The 22,705-nt window shown below is 42.1% G+C and overlaps 1 protein-coding gene across 1 annotated transcript in view; it reads right to left on the bottom strand.

Moving 5' to 3' along the window:
• Positions 1–22,705, bottom strand: part of me3 (malic enzyme 3) — an 88,522-nt gene that overhangs the window by 44,972 nt on the left and 20,845 nt on the right. Inside the window, exon 3 of the mRNA XM_033022464.1 lies at positions 9,352–9,485. Within this exon, the coding sequence (XP_032878355.1) occupies positions 9,352–9,485 (134 nt within the window). The remainder of the gene's footprint in view (positions 1–9,351; positions 9,486–22,705) is intronic.

The raw sequence follows: 22,705 nt of genomic DNA, 5'->3' as shown, positions 1-22,705 counted from the left end.
AAATGACCTACTGAAATGTACACTTATGTCTCCATTCATGGTATTCTCAATCCAAGTCTGTAACACCCGTGTTGCCCAATCAACAATCCCAAATACAGTGCCCTCCATAATGTTTGGGACAAAACCCCATAATTTGTTTATTTGCCTCTGTACTCCACAATTTGAGATTTGTAATAGAAAAAAAAAATCACATGTGGTTAAATTGCACATTGTCAGATTTTAATAAAGGCCATTTTTATACATTTTGGTTTCACCATGCAGACATTACAGCAGTGTTTATACATAGTGCCCCCATTTCAGGGCACCGTAATGTTTAGGACACAGCAATGCAGGGCCGGATTTACCTATAAGCTAGACAAGCTTAAGCTTAGGGCCTCGAGGTCTAGGGGGGCCTCCGGCCAAGGCAGAACACCTACCGTTCAACTCTGGGCGGCCCCACTCTCTATCTCTCTCTCTCTCCATCTCCCCCCACTATCCGTGTCCAGGCCACCAGGCTCCGCTCGCTCCTCATCTGCCGGCACGGCAGGCCGCCTTGCACATGCGCACAACCACGGCCAGCACATCATCGGCCGCCCTGCGCATGCGCACTGCAACGGCAACTGGTCGGCGCTGGGCACTTTCTCCCTCGCTTTGAATTGTGGGAGATTTGGCCGCCATGGCTGTCCGGTCGCTGGGGGCCTCACAAGTGGAACAGCTAGCTCTTCATCTAAATCCGGCACTGCAGCAATGTAATGTAAATGAAAGCAGTCATGTTTAGTATTTTGTTGCATATCCTTTGCATGCAATGACTGCTTGAAGTCTGCGATACATGGGCATCACCAGTTGATGGGTGTCTTCTCTGGTGATGCTCTGCCAGGCCTGTATTGCAGCCATCTTTACCTTATAATTGTTTTGGGGGCTCGTCCCCTAGAGTTTTCTCTTCAGCATATAAAAGGCATGCTCAATTGGGTTCAGATCGGGTGATTGACTTGGCCACTCAAGAATTTACCATTTTTTAAGCTTTGAAAAACTCCTTTGTTGCTTTAGCAGTATGTTTGGGATCATTGTCTTGCTGTAGAATGAACTGCCGGCCAATGAGTTTTGAAGCATTTGTTTGAACGAGCAGATAGGATGTGTCTATACACTTCCAAATTCATTATGCTACTACCATCAGCAGTTGTAACATCAATGAAAATAAGTGAGCCAATACCTTCAGCAGCAATACATGCCCAGGCCATAACACCCCCACCACCGTGTTTCACAGATGAGGTGGTATGCTTTGGATCTGGGCAGTTCCTTCTCTCCTCCATACTTTGCTCTTGCCATCCCTCTGATATAAATTAATCTTCATCTCATCTGTCCACAAGACCTTCTTCCAGAACTGTGGTTGCTCTTTTAAGTAGTTCTTGACAAACTGTAACCTGGCCATCGCATTTTTGCAGCTAACCAGTGATCTGCATCTTGCAGTGTAGCATCTGTATTTCTGTTCATGAAGTCTTCTGCAGACAGTGGTCATTGACAAATCCACACCTGAAGAGTGTTTCTGATATGTCGGACAGCTGTTTGTGCATTTTTCTTTATTATTGAGAGAATTCTTCTGTCATCAGCTGTGGATATCTTCCTTGACCTGCCAGTCCCTTTGTGATTAGTAAGATCACCAGAGCTCTCTTTCTTCTTAATGATATTCCAAACAGTTGATTTTGGTAAGCCTAAGGTTTGGCTGATGTCTCTAACAGTTTTATTTTTGTTTCTCAGTTTCATAATGGCTTATTTGACTTTCATTGGCACAACTTTGGTCCTCATGTTCTTCTTCTTCGAGTCCGTTGCAATCTCAGATGTCATTCTGCCAGTATCTGGCGCAGGTCACAGCTGGTCAGGTCGGTTCAGCCAGGTCCTGGGGGCTGCACTGGGGGGCGTCGTCACACTCCAGTAGGTGGGACATTGTCTGTACTGCTCCACAGCTGCATGTGTCTTCTGCCTGGTAGTTCCATGCTTCCATAAGTGCTTTGCACCTCCCCTGCTCCACTCGTAATCTGTTGAGGGTCTTCCAGGTTGGCCATGGGAGGTCGTGCCCGCTGGCGAGGCATTCAGTCGGAGTGATTCCTCTCTCCATCCAGTCGTGGGCTCGTGTGTTGAGCTGGTTCCATTCATCTTTCCAGATGTTGGTCCTTGCTGTCTCTTTGGTTGTCTGGAGAGGTGGGACTGTCTGCAAGAAACTGGCTCTGGATTTCAGTCGGGGTGGAGGTGCTGTGTGTCCGTGCAGGGGGTACCTGGTATCGATCTCCTGTGCTCTCCGCTCGTCTTGGGCGACGATGGATCATCTGATATGGGGGGGGGGGGGGGGGGGGGGCAAAACCAGCTAGGGCATAGAGGCACGGGACTGGCGTTGTCTTTATGCATCCCGTGATAATGCGGCAGGTGTCGTTGAGGGCTGTGTCAACCAGTTTGGTGTGGTGGGAGCGGCTCCAGCTTGAGCACGCGTATTCAGCTGTGGAGAAGCACAGGGCTAGGGCAGTTGCACGGATGGTTGGTGGATCAGCGCCCTACTTTGAGTTTACCAGTTTGCGCAGGATGTTGTTGCGTGTGTTGACCTTGGCTTTGGTGTTCTGAAGGTGGGTTTTGAAAGAGAGTGTCCTGTCGAGTGTGACTCCGAGGTACACGGGGTGGAAGTGGTTGGAGAGTTTGTGGCCATCCCATGAGACGCTCAGTTGTTTTCCTGCATCTCGATTTTTAAGATGGAAGCTGCATAGTTGGGTTTTTGATGGGTTGGGTTTCAGGTGGTTGTTATTGTTATTGTTGTATGTTGATAAACAGCAATAAAAATTTCCAAAGGTGATGGAAAGACTGGAGGAAAGACTAGGTGTTGAGAGCTCTCTTATACCCGCATTAAGGAGTCAATTAAACACACCTGATGCCATTACAGCAGCAATTTGACAGCAGCTGCTGGAGTACACTCCTGCAGTTAAACACTCCTGCAGTTAAACACTCCTGCAGTTAAATGTGAAAATTTGACATTTGCTGATTACCTGCAGCAACCTTCAACATAAACCTCTGATATCAGTAGGTATGTTGCAAAGCCTACCTGAAGCGTCTTTGAAAATCTGCCGCTGCGGGTGTGCGCGATTTTGGCGCCGTTTAGAGGGGGCGGGTTTAAAACGCGATTTTCTCTAGGCTGTTCAAATCGAGGATGTTCAGCCTAGTTAATTATTAACGAAAAATCGCTGGAAGTCCCCGTCGCAAAAGCTATTATTAGTTTTAAAGGCCTCGTATAATAGTTATAGTAGTTTAAAAATCAATCTCTAAACCCGCGACCGCCAGCAACCGCAGGGTCTCATAAAGCAAACCACAGAAGATATGCTGTATATTTTTACATTAAAAAGGGTTTCTAAAGATCCCTTTATACAAAGTTTAATATTGCGAGTAGCTCATTTTGGGCCCATTATATCCCGCAGTATTTTTCTCGGCATTTGGGGCACAAATCTACCGGAATGTGAACGTTCTAAACCAGCGCGTTCCACAGGGACCCACTAGAAAGCTGATTTAAAATGGGCATTTATTTACAGCAATTGAACACTAAATTCCTTCCATTTGGCCTATAAATTAATGTAAATGAGATTTAAAAATCATGTTTTATTGTGAATTATTTGTGAATATTATTTGGACATTTAGGCTATTTAAAAATGTTAATCATTTATTAAGAAATGGATAGATGTTTAGATCTAGTAATTGAAGTCTGAAATTAGCTACAATTAGGTAACTAACTAATTATATGCTTTAATTTCAGGTCATCCAAGTAAGATTATTTTATATTTGTTTCAGAATGCTTCAATCTATGATAACTGAAAATTTCATTCAGTTCTCTTAATTTTTAAGAAAGTTATGGGCTTTTGACTGTTCACGATCACAGCTTTTTTGTTATGTCCATAGAAAATCAATAGGGAACAAGATGCTCATTTCCGAGTATGCAAATGGCCATAACTTTTTAAATACTTGAGATATGAAAGTGAATTAGGTGTCAAATTAAACTTCTTTTTATGCTTTATCTGATGGGATAAATTACAGACTTGATTTTTAAAATCTCAAAATTTTGTAACATTGCTAATATCAGTGATCTCATGAGAACTTAGGTGCGAATAGCTCACAAATACTTTAAAACACCCTGCGAATATTACACCACTGTAAAATGTTTGATGTACTAAGCTTTATTTACTTGGTGACGTCCCCAGTCCTAGAAATAACTAATGTTGCATGTCATAAGGAATAGGAGCAGAATTAGGCCATTCAGACCATCAAGTCCACTCCGCCATTCAATCATGGCTGATCTATCTCTCCCTCCTAACCCCATTCTCCTGCCTTCTCGCCATAACCTCCGACACCCGTACTAAACTATCCCTGCATGTGTATGGATTTTATTGTCCTCAAATATTTCAAAATATAATGGATTCAAGTTTTTCTTATGTTCAATATTTACATTTCTAGCATACTCTTCACTTACAAATTGCTTAAAGTGCAAGTTTAAAAGTTATTTCTTTTATTAAAATAATGCACACACTTTTTGGATGTCACCCCAGTCTACCACCCTCTCTATTAACTTGTTGCAATGATCTCCTTGCTGCCAGTCTTTTGCTATTTTCTGCCATAGAGTTTGGACAGCAGTCCCTGTTAACTGTCTATCCTCCCACAATTGGCACCACCCTTCCAGACTGATCAATCACTCCCTCCCCCCCCCCCCCCCGTGACGTTTTGGGTCGAGACTCTTCTTCAGACTGCAAGGGTCTTGACCCGAAATGTCACCTATTCCCATTCTCCAGAGATGCTGCCTGACCCGCTGAGTTACTCCAGCATTTTGTGTCTATCTTCCCTTCCTGCTGGTTCCATCTGAGGCTTTCTACCAATGGCTAGGTACATGACAACCTTCCTGACTCCCAATCTGCCTACCTGTTGGAAGGGAAGCAAAGAAAGAAATTCAACTGTGTTTCCTCAAATAATAAAATTTCATAAACGTATGAAGGTTGGTTGTTGAACAACCCGACAGCAAAACATTGGAAGCAAGGGGATCATTGGGATGAGTTAAGTTAATGGGGGGGGGGGGGGGGGGGGGGGGGGAGTTGAGGCCTAAGGATCTTGAACAAACCCAATTGTAGAAAACCTTAAATCCATTACATTTTGAAATATTTTAGGACAATAAAATCCCTTTTCACTAAATTTGGCTTAACTGCCACATTATCTTTTTTTCCCAATCCCTGGACCCTCTCCATTAATGGAGGACACAAAGTACTTGTTTCTCTGGAATGCACACGAAAGAAAGTTAGGAGGTTACTCACCAATTTTACTTTGAGTTTGATTATAAAATGTTTGTTTTGACAATATTAAAAAGGAACATTGATAACTTGCATTGAACCAGTGCACAAAATGTGATATTTTACTAGATTTTCCATTAACTTAAGGAACACAATCTAAAAGTCACTTTAAGATTCTGTAACAGTAAATCATAATATCAATAAACAGACTACCCTTCCTCCCAAACCCATTCTCTCAGGTCACAGCAATGAGGCTTCCAAATAGCTTTCAGCACCCAAGCAGCATACCTATATTTATTTCTATCGCTTTTCAACAATATCTTTCAGGTTTCTGGAGCAGCACAGCTCGAGTGGGAACGTTCTCCCTTTCACAACATTTTTGTGCAAATATGTTCTACAAAGATGAAAGCACCATAATTGCAAGCGATTTGGCTCTTGAACAACCTGACAGCAAATGTTTGTGGAGCAGCAGGTGGGATGGTAGAAATGGTGGGTTAACAGAAATAGGTGCAGGAGTAGGCATTCAGTCCCTCAAGCCAGCACCGCCATTCAACATGATCATGGCTGATCATCCAGAATCAGTACCCTGTTCCTGCTTTCTCCCCATATCCCTTGATTCCGTTAGCCCGAAGAGCTATATCCAACTCTCTATTTAATACATCCAGTGAATTGGCCTCCACTGCCTTCTGTGGCAGAGAATTCCACAGCTTGTCAACTCTCTCGGTGAAAAGGTTTATCCTCATCTCAGTCCTAAATAGCCTACCCCTTATTCCTAAACTGTGACCCCTGGTTCTGGACTCCCACACATCGGGAACATTTTTCCTGCATCTAGCCTGTCCAATAACTTAAGAATTTTATATGTTTCTACAAGATCCCCTCTCATCCTAAATTCCAGTGAATATAAGCCCAGTCGACCCATTCTTTCATCATACGTCAGTCCCGCCATCGCAGGAATTAACTCGGTGAACCTACGCTACACTCCCTCAATAGCAAGAATTAAGAGACTAAAACTGCACACAATACTCCAGGTGCGGTCTCACCAGGGCCCTGAACAACTACAGTAGGACCTCCTTGCTCTTATACTCAAATCCTCTCGCTATGCTGGCCAACATGCCGTGCGATAATGAGCACCATATTATCTCTGCTGAAATATTCAGATCTCCTGACTTTGGATCACACGGAGCTTAAATGACTTTCATGTTTCAATCACTAAATTTTAGATTAGTTCAGCTGCAAGTCAGTGAACATGGCATCCGAGAGTCACCCAGACCATTTTAATTGGATCAAAGAGGAAGCAAAACATTCAGACCGTTGGGAGCCAAATATCTGAGCTGTACTAAAGTCCTAGATCTGTACAAAAGAACTGAGATGCAAGTTTTAAATCAGATAAAATGGCCAGTTCTAGATTCACTGGCTTTATAATGGAGAGAACATTGATTTCAGTTCAGCTTTCAATGCCATAGTCCCCAACAGATTTGCTGCGAAGCTGATGGAACTGGGACTGAACACCCCCGTGTGCCTGGGTCCTGGACTTTCTCACTGCCAGGCCCCATGTGGGCAAGATGGGGAGACGTACCTCCAACCCCCTCACCCTGAACACAACAGGGTTGCATCCTCAGCCCCCTACTGTACTCCCTGTACACACATGACTGTGTGGCCAGGTTCAGCTCCAACTCCATCATTAAGTTTGTTGATGACACTGTGGTGGTGGGCCTGATCTCTGATAACGGTGAGAAGGCCTACCTGGAGGAGGTGTCTGACCTGGCACTCTGGTGTCTGGATAACAGCCTCCTCTGTACAAGGAGGTCACTAAAACTAAGGAGCTGATTGTGGACTTTAGAAGGGCACAACAACCGAGGATTACATGCCACTGGGGATTAATGGGACTACTGTGGATAGGGTGAGCAGCTTTAAATACCTGGGAGTCCACATCACAGAGGATCTGACATGGACAACACACACTGCCGCTCTGGTGAGAAAGGCAAGGCAGTGCCTTTGTCACCTCAGGCAGCTGAGGAAATTCAGATCTCTCTGAGGATCCTTCAATCCTTCTACTCTGGCGCTGTAGAAAGCATCCTGATTGGAAACATCCCTATCTGGTTTGGCAACAGCTCTGCCCAGGACAGGAAGGCTCTGCAGAGAGTAGTGCGTTCGGCCGAACACACCATGCGAACTACAGTCACCCCCCTGCAGGACCTATACACCAGGAGGTGCGGATCCAGAATCTGCAGGATCATGAAGCACCCCTACCACCCCAGCACCGGACTGTTCCAGCTGTTACGGTCAGGCAAGCGCCTCCGCTGTCACGCTGCAAAAAAAAAAAAGAGGCCGAGACTGACTTTCTTCCCACAGGCCATCAGGACTGTAAACTCTGATCTCATCAGGGCGTAAATACTGTTGTGTCTTTTAAAAAAAAATGTAAATACTGGTTCTGTTCTGTTGTTTTGCACAATCCTGCAGGCATTGCCACTTTCATTTCACTGTACATCTTGTACGTGTACATGACAAATAAAGTTGACTTGTAGATCACAACAAATCAGAAGGTTAAGTGATGCAAAACATCAGGAATATTGATGACAATCTACAAACCTGATTTTAGGGAGGACCAAAAATTTATCAGAATGGGTATGGATGAAACAACCTTAAAAAATTGCTGAATTGGAATTACAGATAACCTTTAAACCTTTGATGGTGTTGATGTTGTGTACATCTGTTCATGTAAAATATTACACTGCCTAATTTGCAAAAAACGTTTGTAACAGTAAGAATGCAAAGCCAGTTCATGTGTGCAGCAATTACCACTCCAGACACATTGAAGACCAGCGGTGTGAATCTAGCCCCTTCAACATATTAATTTACAACACTTCCAATTGTTTGTTAGCAAAGTAATGATTGCATGACACAAAAATGTACTCAATGCATTAAGGTGCGTCCTTTCACTATAAATCCTGCAAAAGGAAGGAAGCTCTGGGAATATTTTTTCAGAGAGATAATTGCTCCTTCGATATAGATAGATATAGATATAGGATTTAGGGTGCATTTCCCACAACAATGACATGCCTTTATATTGAACTTCAATTACAGGAGGTTTATCTTTCGTTAAATGAAGTACCGTTTCAGATGAGAATATATTCAGAAAAATGAAAAGATATTAGCTTAACATTCACTTTGCGCAAAGTTCTAGTTTCTGTAGTATCCCATGTCTCTGTTTTATCCCACCCCTGCCTTTGACGAAGGACTTGACATTCCGGAGGAGGCGCTGTCCTGAACGGCTGCCTGTCCTGCAGCTGTCCGTTTTTTTCCCCTTCTTTTTTTATTATTTTTAGTACGTTGAGTGTGCAGTCAGGAGGCCTAATCTTTTTATGTGGGGGGGGTGGTGGAAACTGCTTTTCGAGTCCCTACCTGGTCGGAGGGGTTGCCTTCCTCCGAGTAGCGACTTCGACCTGTCCTTGCGGCCTACCAGCGGGTCCTGGAGCGACGTTTCCCTGAGGGGACCTGGCAAGAACATCGGCTTTGGCGGCGGCGCAGAACATCGGCTTTGGCGGCGGCGCAGCGCTGGAGCGCTATTGCGGAGCGGGCGATGCCTTTGCTGAGATCGCCAGTGTGCGGAGCTCCGTCCGGCGCGGTCTGTTGGCTTGGAAGCCGCGGTCTCCGGTGGGAAGGCGGCCGTTCCTGGCACCCCAAGCCGCTGGGGGTTCTCCCGACGCCGAAGCACCATCACCCGGCGAGAACATCGGGCGCCGTGGCGGCCTCAATAGGCCCGACTTTGGGTGGACAAGAGGATGGGGACTGGACTTTGTGCCTTCCCCCACAGTGGGAATCACTGTGGGGGGATGTTTTTGTGTTGAACTTCTTTTTGAATCTATGTTGTATTTTTATTAGTGTGCTGCAAGGACATCAGAATTTCCCCTGAATAAGGGGATTAATAAAGTTTAATCTAATCTAATCTATTTGCAATGGAGGTCGAGTTCCTTATTTAAAACAGTTCTCGTCAACAAAAGCAGATGAAAAGCAAACAAAACGCACACCCATTTGTGCATTTGCCAATGATTGGAAATTTATTTTAACTTACTTGTCAAGATCATTGCTTTTGGTCTCATAGCTCTTAAGGACTCGGAGAACCTGTACATCCTGAGTTAAAAAACATGGTGGGAGCAGGCCATGTATTCCAAGCTGTAGCCGTTCCTCAAGACTAAATGCCATACCCTGCAAAAACAGAAAAAATAATTCTCAATCAAACAGCATTGATTGAAAGCCATGCTGTAGCCAAAACATACTTAAGATCAAACAATGGCCTGGATTGAGTTTTAAGCTCCTCGCAGCCACTGATTTTTGTGCAAACTGTGATATCCTTGTCAATTTTGCAGACTTCATCTAATTGAGAGGAGCCAGAGAACTGATCAACTTTTCAAAAATATCGTATCCAGTGTGGCTGTAAAATAACCCCTTCCATATACCTCACAAGACAAATAGCTTATTTAGGCATAAAATATAGATGAAAATTGATTATATCTATGAGCATAGCAATTCTCTTAGCCAACTATTTCAACATACGAGGCTAGAAGTACTTCAATGCATGCTTTCAAAGGTGTGTATGTAGCCCATATTATTGGCTGAGACAGTATTTTGAGTAGTAAGGGAAGAAAAGCAAAGTGGGGTCAGCAAACAAGATCCCAGATCAGTCGTCTTCTTACCAAATGGCAGGGAACATTGTAAGCCATATGGCTCAGCCACAATGAGATTTCTGTATCTTTAAAATTCAGGAAAAGCAAGTTGTACATTTGCATAATTCCCATTCAAATGTGGTGGGCATATTTAGCGTTAAAAACAATCTGCATATTAAAATTCTATCCGTAAAGTAAAATATCTAGTTAAAATTTCCACGACTATAAAACAACCATGAAAAATAATCAATAATGTAAAACGTGGTTAAAGATAAACGCTTACAACAGAAAAGTTGTAAGATCTTATGCAATTTCTAAAGAGGCAGAGAATTCTCATGAGGAGAGATATTGCAACGTAATAATGCTTTATATTACAGAACTGTTGCAAATAAAATGGAGGGTAAATTCTTCAGCACCATTGGTACTTGCCAACTAATGTACAATCTTGCACGAACACAAATTTTTGACGGTAGCAAACAAATATATCATGAAAGTTTATTTTCAATCAGTAACTCCAAATATATTTAGGATATGGTCTCCAAGTAAGCAGTTCAGTTTAAAGCCTACCATGAGACAGCATGCACTTTAAGGCACAATTAAAGAAAGACATTTTAGCTGTCAGCTCATAATTGTGCTATTTGAGCATTTTGCATAGAATACAAAACGCATATTCCTTCAAACTATTTTTCTTCAATTTTTACTTCTGTAGATTAAAGGAAGAGCGACCCAAAAATCAAAGTGATGCAGTTGGTGAAAGAAATGAAGCCATTATGGCTTCATGGGAATTTTTTCAATGGATACTATTCTCTGCCATTCGTTGATATTATGACTGATACTCAACCTGGGATTTAGTATCCTGCATGTTAAAATTACTAACAAAGCATCACGATTTGTAACCACGGAATCAATGGAAATAAATGTGGAATATGCTTCTGATTATTAACAAAGTGTACAGATGGATGGATTTTTTTCCAAAAATAAATCCAATTGGAAACAAAAAAAGCTCAAAAAATAAACTGCACAGAATCTGTGCCAAAAAAGTTGAACTAAAACTTCCTCTTGCTTTTTAGAGTATTGCCTTGGGATACAAGGTACGCCTCTTGACTTCCGATTCTAATCTCCGGCGAGATGCTTTTCTCTGCAACATTAGTTCTGACTAAATGCATTTCCTTTTTTTTGGATGGTGGAATTTATGATCAAAGCAGCACTTGCAAACTGCAAAACAGATCTTTGGAGAACAATGTTGATTGCGTCAAAGTTTCTTTGATGCTTGTTCCACAGGGGATGTTTGCAGAAATCTTTTACCATTAATGTTTTGTTTCTAAGTTTAGAAACTTTAAGAAGACACAGAGATGAAACAATAGGTATCTTTAGCCAAGCAAGCTGTAACATTGAATAAAGTGCAAAATTGATGGAGGCTTGACACAGGAAGTGCATGTAAAGCGGTTATTTCTCATCCACTGCTGAGATAATTAATAATCTTTGGATAAATAACTAGAACAGTCAGAGTTATACCATACATGAATATTTAATAATAAAACTACTTTTGGGATTATGATGAAGATACACAAAATTCTGGAGTAACTCAGCGAGACAGGCAGCATCTCTGGATAGAAGGAATGGGTGACTTTTCAGGTCGAGGCCCTTCTTCAGGATTTATGATGCACAGTTTATCAACAAACTAAAAAGGGAGAATAACAATTACTATCAATAAGACCAATATCAAATTTTAAAACCACATAGAAGTACAAATCAGCACAGCAGAGGACAACATCAGTTACAGGATGGAGCAATTCTACGTAAATAACATTTTAATAAGGTTAAAAAAAAAAATTGATATATAATCAAAGAAAAAACATGGTGAAAAAAGAGAAATACATTTCAGAGGTCAGAAGGAATTTCTTCACACAAAATGTTATGGTTATCTGGAATAAACCTGCCAGACAGGCCTAAAATACAGACCAATGATTTATGAAAGGCAAATAATGTTTTTTTTAAATTTCTGGAAGCAATTGTACAAAAAAAAAAAAACTTGACAATTTTACAACTCTGGCACAGCTTCAATTTTAACATTTTTCAAACAGAACATTAAATTAAAAAGAGACGAGGAGAGAAAGGAAAGAAGGAAGAAAGAGAGATATATCCGTTGACCCACCCATGCGCCCGCTCACCCAGCCCCACGATCAGTTTCGAATGTGTGTTCAACCATTGTATTGCTCAAGAAATTCAATAAAAGGAGACCATATTTGAAAAAATTGTTCCGGTTTATCATTCAAGCCAAACAAATAAAAGATGTAGTGTATCCATCATTTCTGTAATCCACATCTTCACTGAAGGGACTGCTGTCTTTTTCCAGAATTTAAGTATACGTTTTTTTGCTGATATTAGACAGTAATCGAGAAAGCGTCTTGAGAGATCGTTAGATTGCTACATGCCTCTGATATTCCCAGTATTATCAATTTTGGGTCTGGCTCTAATGGAGTTTTCAGTGTTTTGGAGATGGCTCTGAATACTTCCGTCCAAAAACGTTCTATTTGTGTACACAGTACAAAACTGTGGCTTCTTGAGACTGACATTTATCGCAAAGAGGGGAAACATTGGGGAAAATCTTGCTCAATTTGGTCTTTGAGTAATAAAGCCTGTGCACCATTTTGATCTGTATCAGGCAGTGTCTGGCATTTAAGGAGCAATAGTGGATGTATTGTAGGCTTTATAAATACATTTCAGAGATCAGAAGGAACTTCCTCACACAAAATGTTACTGATATCTGGAATAAACCTGCCAGACAGGCCAAAAATACATACCAATGACAGAGGGTCACAATGGTTTGTTAAGGGCAAATTATATTGAACAAATAATTATGAGGAATATTATTGACTATACATGAACAATTTGATCAGGGAAAGAGCATTGGGGACAAGAATGCAGATGGGAAATTTGTTGATTCACAAAGCTGGATATTGTGTGTCCTGTCCTCATTTCACTGTTGATAGATACCAGGAATCTGCAAATAGTTCAATTAGGCCAATCGACCCATCACATCTACTCCACCATTCAATCATAGCTGATCTATCAACCCTATTCTTCTGCCTTCTTCCCATAACCCCTGACACCCATACTAATCAAGAATCTGTCAATCTCCGCCTTAAAAATATCCATTGACCTGGCCTCCACAGCCTTCTGTGTCAATGAATTCCACAGATGCACCACCCTATGACTAGAGAGACGTCATATTGTTTGACAAAGCTCAACTATGCGCTCTACTTATCTGCTAAAACTAGGTTATTCTTTCTCCATAGTGATCACAGCCAGAGAGCTCCCTCCACCTAGTGGTGCCAATCTTCAACTAGCACATTGCAACACGGTAAAACTCCAAGAAACTCCTCCACCCTAATATCTCCATACATGCCTTTCAAATCAATCAAGCCCTAATTTAAGGCACTCCCATATTAACAAAATCCAGGTCTTCGACTACCGTCATTAAAGTACGGCTTATCTCTGCAACACATCTAGCGACACATGCAGATGCATTTTCTGTGGCACTTCCGATTTCCCAGAGACTATACATCAAAATGCAGAGTTGTGGTGGATCGTTGTGAAGATATGGCAAGAGCAGGGAGGAGAGGCCGAGCTGAAAGGGGCACAAGCTATTAAAATGTCAATGCACATTCAAAGGAAGCCGACAATCAACCCCCCCCCCCCCACCCCCATTTTACCTTAAAAAGAGAAAGTATGCTTTGTTCTGGAATGACATGAAACCATGTAGAAAAAAATAATAATTTTCAATGTAAATCATACTCTACAAATCTATGTGTAGGAAGGAACTGCAGATGCTGGTTTACACCAAACATAGACATGAAAAGGTACAGAACAAATCAGTGCTGGCACCAATGGCCAAAGAGCCCACAATGGTGCATTGTTGCCTGTGGAGGAGGTGATAACAAAGGAGTACAGACAATGAAACTAGCAAGATAATTAGGGAAGGAGGGACAGGCAGAGAGAGAATGCAAGGGTTACGTGAAATTAGAGAGATCAATATTCATATTGTCCAAACAAAATACAAGGTGCTGTTCCTTCAATTTGTATATGGCCTCACTCGGACAGTGGACAGAAAGGTCAGTATAGGAATCTCTATAAATCTATGCACAATAATGCTACAAAATATGCAAAAACTGTTTGTATATCGGGTGGAAATGGTTCTTTAATAATGGGTCTCCCAGTTTATTTATGCTGGACAATTATCCCTGGAACAAAGTAACATTGCAGCATGAACTGTACAAGAATTGCTCATATTTATCATTACACTGGAAAATCTGTTTGTGGTGATTCCCTGTATCAGATAATTGCTCATTTTATTCCACATAAAATAAAACAATGCAGCCCAATGAGTGGAAATGACTCATTTCCTCGAACAAAGTGGTTGACTATTAGATGAAGAATAATAGTAAACAGTCCAAGCTGCTTCAGAAAAAAATAAACATGAAAATAAACATCTACTCATGCACAGTCTCCATATTTATATAATACATAAGTTTGTTCAAATTTATTCAAATCTAAGCAATACACGTAATGAAAGATTTTTTAGTTTAAGAGATACTCAAAACTCTTTAATTCTAACCAATGGATTTGAAACATGAGCAAGGTTTCCTAAAGGACTGCCTAAATATGGGAACAGAATCCCCTCAAGGGTCACTTTGGAGATCCTGTTATTTTTAAATGTTCAAAACACTTTTCCTAGTCTATAGGGAACTCCATTCCGCAGTTATAAGTCCAGATCCAGATTCAAGCGGTTTTGTGAAAAGAGCCTTAAGGAAGTTTTTCAAGATTCCAACTTGCACATCAAAAGGCAGCTCCTGGTTTAAAAAAAAAAAAAAGGCTTTGATGTGCAGCCCAAGACAAACAGCAGGAAATTGTTGAGGCGTAGGATGGATGAAGCTGAAAGCGAACATAAAGGACAATTGGGATGTGCCGTAATGTGTACAGGAGGTGGTGAAGTTCCCGATGCTCCTCACAAGTGTGAACAATCAAGGATGAAATGAAGAAACTAGTTTAACAGGAAAAACCATCAACATTTTAACCTAAGATAGACACAACTTTTTGGAGTAACTTAACAGGATAGGCAGCATCTCTGGAGAGAAGGAATTGGTGACATTTTGGGTCGAGACCCTTCTTCAGATGGGTCTGAATGAGTCTGATGGAGGGTCTTGACCTGAAACATCACCCATTCCATCTCTCCAAAGATGCCGCCTGTCCCACTGAGTTACTCCAGTATTGTCTATCTTTGGTGTAAACCAGCATCTGCAGCTCCTCCCTAAACATTTTAATCTGTTGTACTTGTAGATGTAGGTTAAGAGGAAGCAGAACAGCCTGCATGAATGCACAGTCCACAACAAGCACATCCCTGGTTGATGCCTGCCTTTTAAGTCTCTGGCTCAGAGTGGGCTGTAGATGCTGCAACATATTGCATCATTGTAGGGATGCTGTATCTTTTAGTAAGCAAAGCAAGAGGAACCCAACTGCTATAGAACAAGGACCTGCAGAAGTTGAGCCTGTGCATTCTGAACAGGATATCTGAGGAATAGTGACAATGACTGTTGGACAAATACTGGTTATGACACCCTGCAACAGTACTACCCATGGGCAGAAGTACCCACCCTGCAACAGTACTACCCATGGGGGGGGGGGGGGGGGGGGGGGGGGGGAGAGAGATGGGGAGCGTGTCTCCCCCGATGTTTTGAGAGGTGGGGAACAATCCCCCCATGTTTTGTGAAACATGTTGCAGCAAAATTGCCTTGGAATTTAACATTTTAAAAAACCTCGGGTTTAATGAGTACTGCAGAAAGATTGGAGTCGTTTATCACTTGATTCCTCTGAGACGAAAACGATTTGTTAACTACCACTGTTAGCGCTTGTTAACTGCCAGTAGTTAACAAGTAATTATACAATGTGTCACCAATACATCGATATGCATTCATCAGTAAATATAATTGTTTTGACCTTCAAGTATTACTGACGCCGCGTTCCTTTGAATAAAATTCATGGGGGAATTTCTTAAAACGGTCATTAAGGGCTCTGGACCGCGAGTACAGGCTTCATCCTGGTGCGCAGGTACAGTCCCTCATTTACCCACGTCATTTAGTAATTTTTACCCATCATTTAGGGATGTTATATGAATTTTTAAAAATTAAGTATGTTTATTTTTGTTAGTTTCTCAAAAGTTTCTTTATGTATGGTCTTGTTAGTTTGTGAGCAGTTTGCGTGTTGTTTTCTCTCTCTCTCCTTCAAGGTTAGTTCTTCTGTTTGGCTTTATTTGCTTCAGTTTTATTTAGTGTTATTTATCACGTTGTGGTTATAGCTTTTGAAAGATTTAAAACGGGTATTGGATTTTTAAAATTCATATAACATCCCTAAATGTTGGCAGGGTGGTCTAGTGTAGCTGGGACATGTTGGCCGGTGTGGGCAAGTTGGGTCGAAGGGCCTGTTTCCACACTGTAACACTCTATGACCTGCTATGTTCATGAGCACGGCTGCCTCCATGCTGAAAATTTCCAGCAACAGTGTCAAGAGATACTTTCACATCTGACGCCACTAAAGCAGAGCGGCTATGGAAGTTGGGAAAACTGGCACTGACAGTGGTCCATGTGAAAGATCAGCACCACCAACAACGAAGGCACCATGAAACCAGCTGCCGCAAGCCCTTCCCACAGGACGGGGTTTTAGCTCGGCATTTAAACTCAAAAAAGAGTTACATTGATTTAAAAACAAAAATGTTACATGTATAAATAGTTCTTACATTTGGGAACTTGTTAATTGAGTGGTGGGATTATTTCACTGTCTTAACTATGCCTTTGCTTTAGCCGGTGGTTACATTCATTCCATCCCACCCTCGCAAAGATGTGAGATTTCATTAAGAGCACACTTGGATGGATAGATGCAAGCAGCATGTAAATGTCTAGCGTCTCTTCCATGCGCACAATACATGAAGCCGATGAAATGAGACAACTGTCACACCAAAGATAGACACAAAATGCTGGAGTGATTCAGTGTACAAGCAGCATTCCAGTCACCCATTAGCCCTGGGTGGTCTTGTGTGCGAAAATGACCCCCACCCTCCCGTCTCCCCCCGTCAGACTCAGTCTTCAGGTCTGAAGAATGGTCTTGACCCGAAACGTCTCCCATTCCTTCTCTCCAGAGATGCTGCCTGTTCCGCTGAGTTACTCCAGCTTTTTGTGTCCATCTTTGGTTAAAACCAGCACCTGTAGTTCCTTCCTACACAACTGTCACACCAAACTAATTGTCCAGGTTGGCTTGCTGAATATTGCATAAGACATGGCCAGAAGAAAGGGGAGGTGTACTGCCTTTTTTATACATATTTGGGAAAAAGATTAAACATGTGGCAAATATGTTATTGCTTTGTGTCGGGGAAGGAGGAAAGTTGCAGTTGAATAATTCGCAAATTTCCATTTCATTCTTTTCCACTCTGTGCGATGTGGGCTGATCGATACCACATTGCCCGGCTATCTGTCACTACTTGACTCGTGCTCATGAGATTGATTTCAAGATGCTCAGATGAGCTTTTAATGCTGTCATTGTGCCGAGCGCCAAATCCCTTCAGCTGCCCCTGCAACTGAAGCTATGGATGGATTAGTAGACCTTGAAGAGGCATTGACACTGTTTTTATGTACAGGGGTCTTAGAGGTAAGGTATGTGATTTGAGAGTAATGTTTCGTCTGCGGGAAAAAAAAAGTACAACTTCCTTGACACTGCCGCTAAAATGGCACTGTTAAATGCGCAGAGTTAAAAAAAAACCCAAATGAACTGCAAATAAACGGGAAAAATACAGATTATCTGGTGTTTTGTGCGTGGGAGCTTGTTGTGTGCGTTACACAGGCAACCAGACGGTAATACTGTGTTTAAACAATAAATAAAACTGTGCTTCTTGTTGTCGGGGGGCGCGGGGGAAGGAGAAAAAAAGGTGGGAGATAAAATTGTTCGTTGTCATGCACACTTGTCATGGGCCTGCCAGGAAATTTGTGTCCCCCCCATGTTTTAAAAGCGATTTCCGCCCATATGTACAACTACCCTCCAAAAGCAAAAGTGAAAGTAATAGGTTGTTTGAAGATTCGATAGCCAGAAGGACATACAACAATCCTTTGAGAATAGGATTGGCCACGAGGGGTAGATCCAATCCCTGCAATACACACAGGGCACTAAAAATAGATACAATTCCTTTTTAGAGAATGCCCCATGCTAGAAACTAAATAAAAAATACTTCAGTGGATATTATCCACATATGTTTACCTGAGCTACGTACAAATTGGTGGAGGCAAGCACTGGAAAGAAGGGTTGCATTTCATGGGACATGAAAAACTACCAGGGAGCAGGATGGATCTGTACCAATGGGAATGCAAAATATGATTACGTCAATGAATTAAGATGGAAAATCAATTGTCAAAGTATGCTTTAGGCACTTAGATCAAAATTAGTTATATTACCCATGGGACACATTAGAGAAAGGCATGAGAAATAGAAATAAAAATGAGGATCTAGTTTACCCATCATTATTATAAAATCAATTTTTGAGCTGCCATCACTGGACATATACTTGCAATGGCCATAAAATGTTGAGGCAGTAGATGGCAATTTATCTCCCATGTGGCTGACCATATGATACAATCGCCACTAATCTTTTATTTCAACAGTGATCTCCTGCACTGGCCACATGTGCCTTGATTTCCTTAACATCTAAAAGCCTGTCAATCTGTGTCTTGAATATAATCAGTGACAAAGCCTCCAGAACCCTCATGGGTAGGGAATTTAAAAGATTCACTACCTTTTGGCTGAAAATATTCTTCCCAAGTGGGCCAATCCCTTATTTTGAAACCATGACACCCGATTCTAGGCACCTCAGCCAGAGTAAGCATCACCTCTGCATCAAATCTGCTAAGCTTCTTAAAGATTCTGGACTCTAACTGGATCACTTCCTGCTCTACTGGATAGTGGTCTGCGTGATCTCTTCTCATCCAACAAAACAAATGAGCAATGAATCTGGTAAATCTTTGCTGCACTCTTAATTGCAAGTATATCTCCAATGATGGCAGTTCAGAAATAGATTCAATAATAATGATGGGTAGACAAGATCCTCATTTTTATTCCAATATCCTGTCGAGCAAGATATAGGTTAACGTAGGCATCAGTTATTCAAACAATACCATGTTTTGTTGGTAGAAATCAGAATTGGTTATTGGAGCTGGACTGGTCCATGTACACTGAGGCCCTGTGCAAGAAGGAATAGAGCCAGCTGTACTTTTTGAGAAGGCTCCGCTCCTGCAAACATCTGCAGTAAGATGCTGCAGATGTTCTACCAATCAGTGGTGGCCAGTGCCATCTTCTTCGCTGTTGTGTGCTGGGTCAGCAGGGCGATGGCTGCAGATGCAAACAGGATTAACACTGCATTTCAGGCAGGTACTGTAGCCAGCAAATGAGATCTACGATTTTGAAACATTCATGCCTAAAAGTATATCCTCATTCCATAGAATAGATGTGCTCCATCGCTGCATCTCTTCCTACAAAAATGGTTCCATTGATGTAAACAGAATGTACAGACAAGAGAACACTATCAATAAAGGGGGGGGGGGGGGGAATCTAACTTTGTATAATGGAAACAAACTCAAAATGAACAGGAGAAGCATTCCAAAGAAACAAGTATGCATTCCAAAATCTTTCTGAAAAGATTCCAAGTGTGTTCTGGAAATTTGCCATTAACATTCCACCTCTTATGATTCCACTTTATTCCTTAACATAGAAATGCCAGGATCGTTTCCGAAAAAGGATTTCTCAAGTACAGCTACAGCAGCAAAGCCTAATAGAGACTTGCCTCTTGGTTTGGTATTTTGTAATGTCGTATATTTGTTTCCCACCAGTTAGTGGAGCAGTTGTGACCACAGAACATTTCAGGCAGATACTGTAACTGCATTTCAGGCAGGTACTGTAGCCAGCAAATGAGATCTGCGATTTTGAAACAATCATGCCTAAAAGTACATCCTCATTCCATAGAATTGATGTGCTTTATTGCTGCATCTCTTCCTACAAAAATCATTCATTAATGTAAACAGAATGCACAGACAAGAGAACACTATCACTAATGGCCGGTTCTCACGGTGCGACCTGACGCAAGATGTCACAAGAGTGAAGTGGTCGTGGTCCAGCACGAGTTCCGCACGATATAACGGGGGGTAGATAAAGAGTTCCCACGGTACTCGGCAATTCTGTCATTTGTGCGAGTGACTTGTCCGTCTCCCGATCTTTCCCGTTAATCGTGAATGAACATCGTGGACTGTAGTGTAGTTAATCACGTGGCACAAATGATGTCACTTTTTTTCACACACTATATAAATATCCTCCGTTCGTAGAATTGGTTCATTTGCAGACATGCCTATACAAAGTTGGTTCGAGTACAGGCTGGTTGTTATTTTCATTGACGCGCTGTATGCATTAGCGCAACATGTGCATCGAAAACGCTTGCGTGAAGGCAGAAGGGTGAGATTAATTAAAAAGAGAATTAAGAGGAAGTCTCACTGGGTTAAGCCCATGTTTCAACGGAGACCTCAATTAGGACAATATGAGCAACTGCTTAATGTGCTGTGCGAAGAGGATAAAAGTGCATTCAAAAACTTTGTCAGAATTTCACCCGAGCTCTTTAATGAGTTAAAGAATAATTTGGGACCTCTGCTGAAGACTGACACTGTAATGAGAAAGGCACTGGAACCAGGGTTGCGCATAGCAATCACCCTCCGCTACTTGGCCTCAGACGATTCTTATAAAAGTCTGTCTTACAACTTTCTTGTCGCCACCAACAGCATCTGTGGTATTGTCCGAGAAACCTGTGAGGCGATCATCCAATTTTATTCAGCTGAAGTGATGGAATGCCCCAGTACACCAGATGCGTGGAAGAGAGTTGCACTGGAGTTTGAAAACAGGTGGAACTTTGCTCACACATGTGGGGCTTTGGATGGCAAGCATGTGGCAATTCGTAAACCACCCGGAGGTGGCTCAAATTATTTCAATTACAAGAAATTCCACTCAATTGTACTCATGGCGGTGGTTGATTATAACTACAACTTCCTGTATGTGGATGTGGGCACACCTGGAAGTGTTGGTGATGGCCGGATTTGGAAAGAAACCTGGCTTGGAAAGAAAATGGAAGGTGGAACAGCAGGCATGCCTGATCCAGAACCTCTGTCAGGAGAAGACAGCCCGGACATCCCATATGCGATGGTTGCTGATGAAGCCTTTGCACTACGGCCCTGGATTATGAAGCCATATCCACAGAGGAATCTAACTAGGGAACAGAGGATCTTCAATTACAGGCTGTCAAGGGCCAGGAGGGTTGTAGAAAATTATTTTGGCATCTTGGCAAACAGATTTAGATGCTTGCTCAAGACAATGGAGCAGAAGCCCAAGAATGTGGAGAGTATAGTATATGCAGCATGTGTTCTGCACAACCTGATCCGAATGAGAGGTGCAGCTGCTGGATCAGCAACATCCTTCCAGGACGGTGACATAGTGGACAGTGACACAGGGGAAGTAACACTAGGTGCTTGGAGAAGTGGTGCGAACAAGTTGAAAATGGTCTCACTGCAGCGTTTGAAAGGTAACTCGGGCACATCCAGTGTGAAAGAGCAAAGAGACCATCTCTGCGCTTACTACAATTCACAATTGGGGAGTGTGCCGTGGCAGGACAGCTATATTGATGGGTAGCCGACCACAGGAACACTACTGTATGTTATAAGCCGACTTCCTAGTGTTGTCCTCTGAAAAGTGCTTCCTATAAGATGTTCGTCCGCAAAACCTGCCGTTTAGAACATTGCATTGTCCCTTTAAATGCCTGAGTTCACGCTTGTAGCGGAGGTTGATGGATATAATGTGTTTTAAATAATCTCGCGTGCCTCATTTGTTGTATTTCGTGTTTGCGAGGCCCTTTTACAGACGAATGTTTTGTGTGATGCATCTCCTCTCACTATGTGACAGAATTCGTCTTCTTATATTGTCAAATAGGAATAAAGACTTTGTATCACATTTACCGTGCTGATTGTCTTATTTCATTTTCTACCAAGAGGTGAAGAACACGTTTAAATAGCTGAACATTTCAGGGTCCTGCACACTCAAAAATGTAAATGAGTGAAAATGTGATTATATTGTCTCCTCCTCATTAAGGTATTTTGTGTTTGAGCATGAGAGGGATTATAACATTAGAGACATTTATCTTGTAGTGATGTATTAATGACGATTTGCAGACATCAAGCTGATAGTAAAAAATAAATTTATTTAGCAGTGAGGTAAACAAGCAATGACAATCAAAATGCTGAGGTAAAAGCTTTATCACACTTCAGGATATAATAAAATGTGGAGCCACCAACATGAGCGTCACATCACCACTCACATGAGCACCCGGGATACTCCGCAGCCTTCGTCTCCAGCAGGTTGCGCTTTCTCTCCCTATTTCTATAATCCTCTCTGGATTTGTCATAGAGCAATCTCATTGCATTGGTACCACTCCACCAGTTCCCCCTCTTGTTCCCTGTTGAAGTTATATGGCCTTACCTTCTGCCATCTTCCCTTTATGTTATCATCTGCTGAGGCTATTGGGGAGGCAACAGCTACTGGGGAGGCAATCTCAAATCCACCTTGATCACCCTCTCCCTGCTCCAATGAGCCCACAGGCAGTGGTATCTCTGGCATCTCCTCTTGCCTCTCCACCTG

The sequence above is a fragment of the Amblyraja radiata genome, chromosome 6 (genome assembly GCF_010909765.2).
Source record: "Amblyraja radiata isolate CabotCenter1 chromosome 6, sAmbRad1.1.pri, whole genome shotgun sequence".
In the NCBI taxonomy this organism is placed as follows: domain Eukaryota; kingdom Metazoa; phylum Chordata; class Chondrichthyes; order Rajiformes; family Rajidae; genus Amblyraja; species Amblyraja radiata.
Note: the sequence above shows the minus strand (reverse complement) of the source record. Positions and strands in the feature narration are given on the sequence as shown.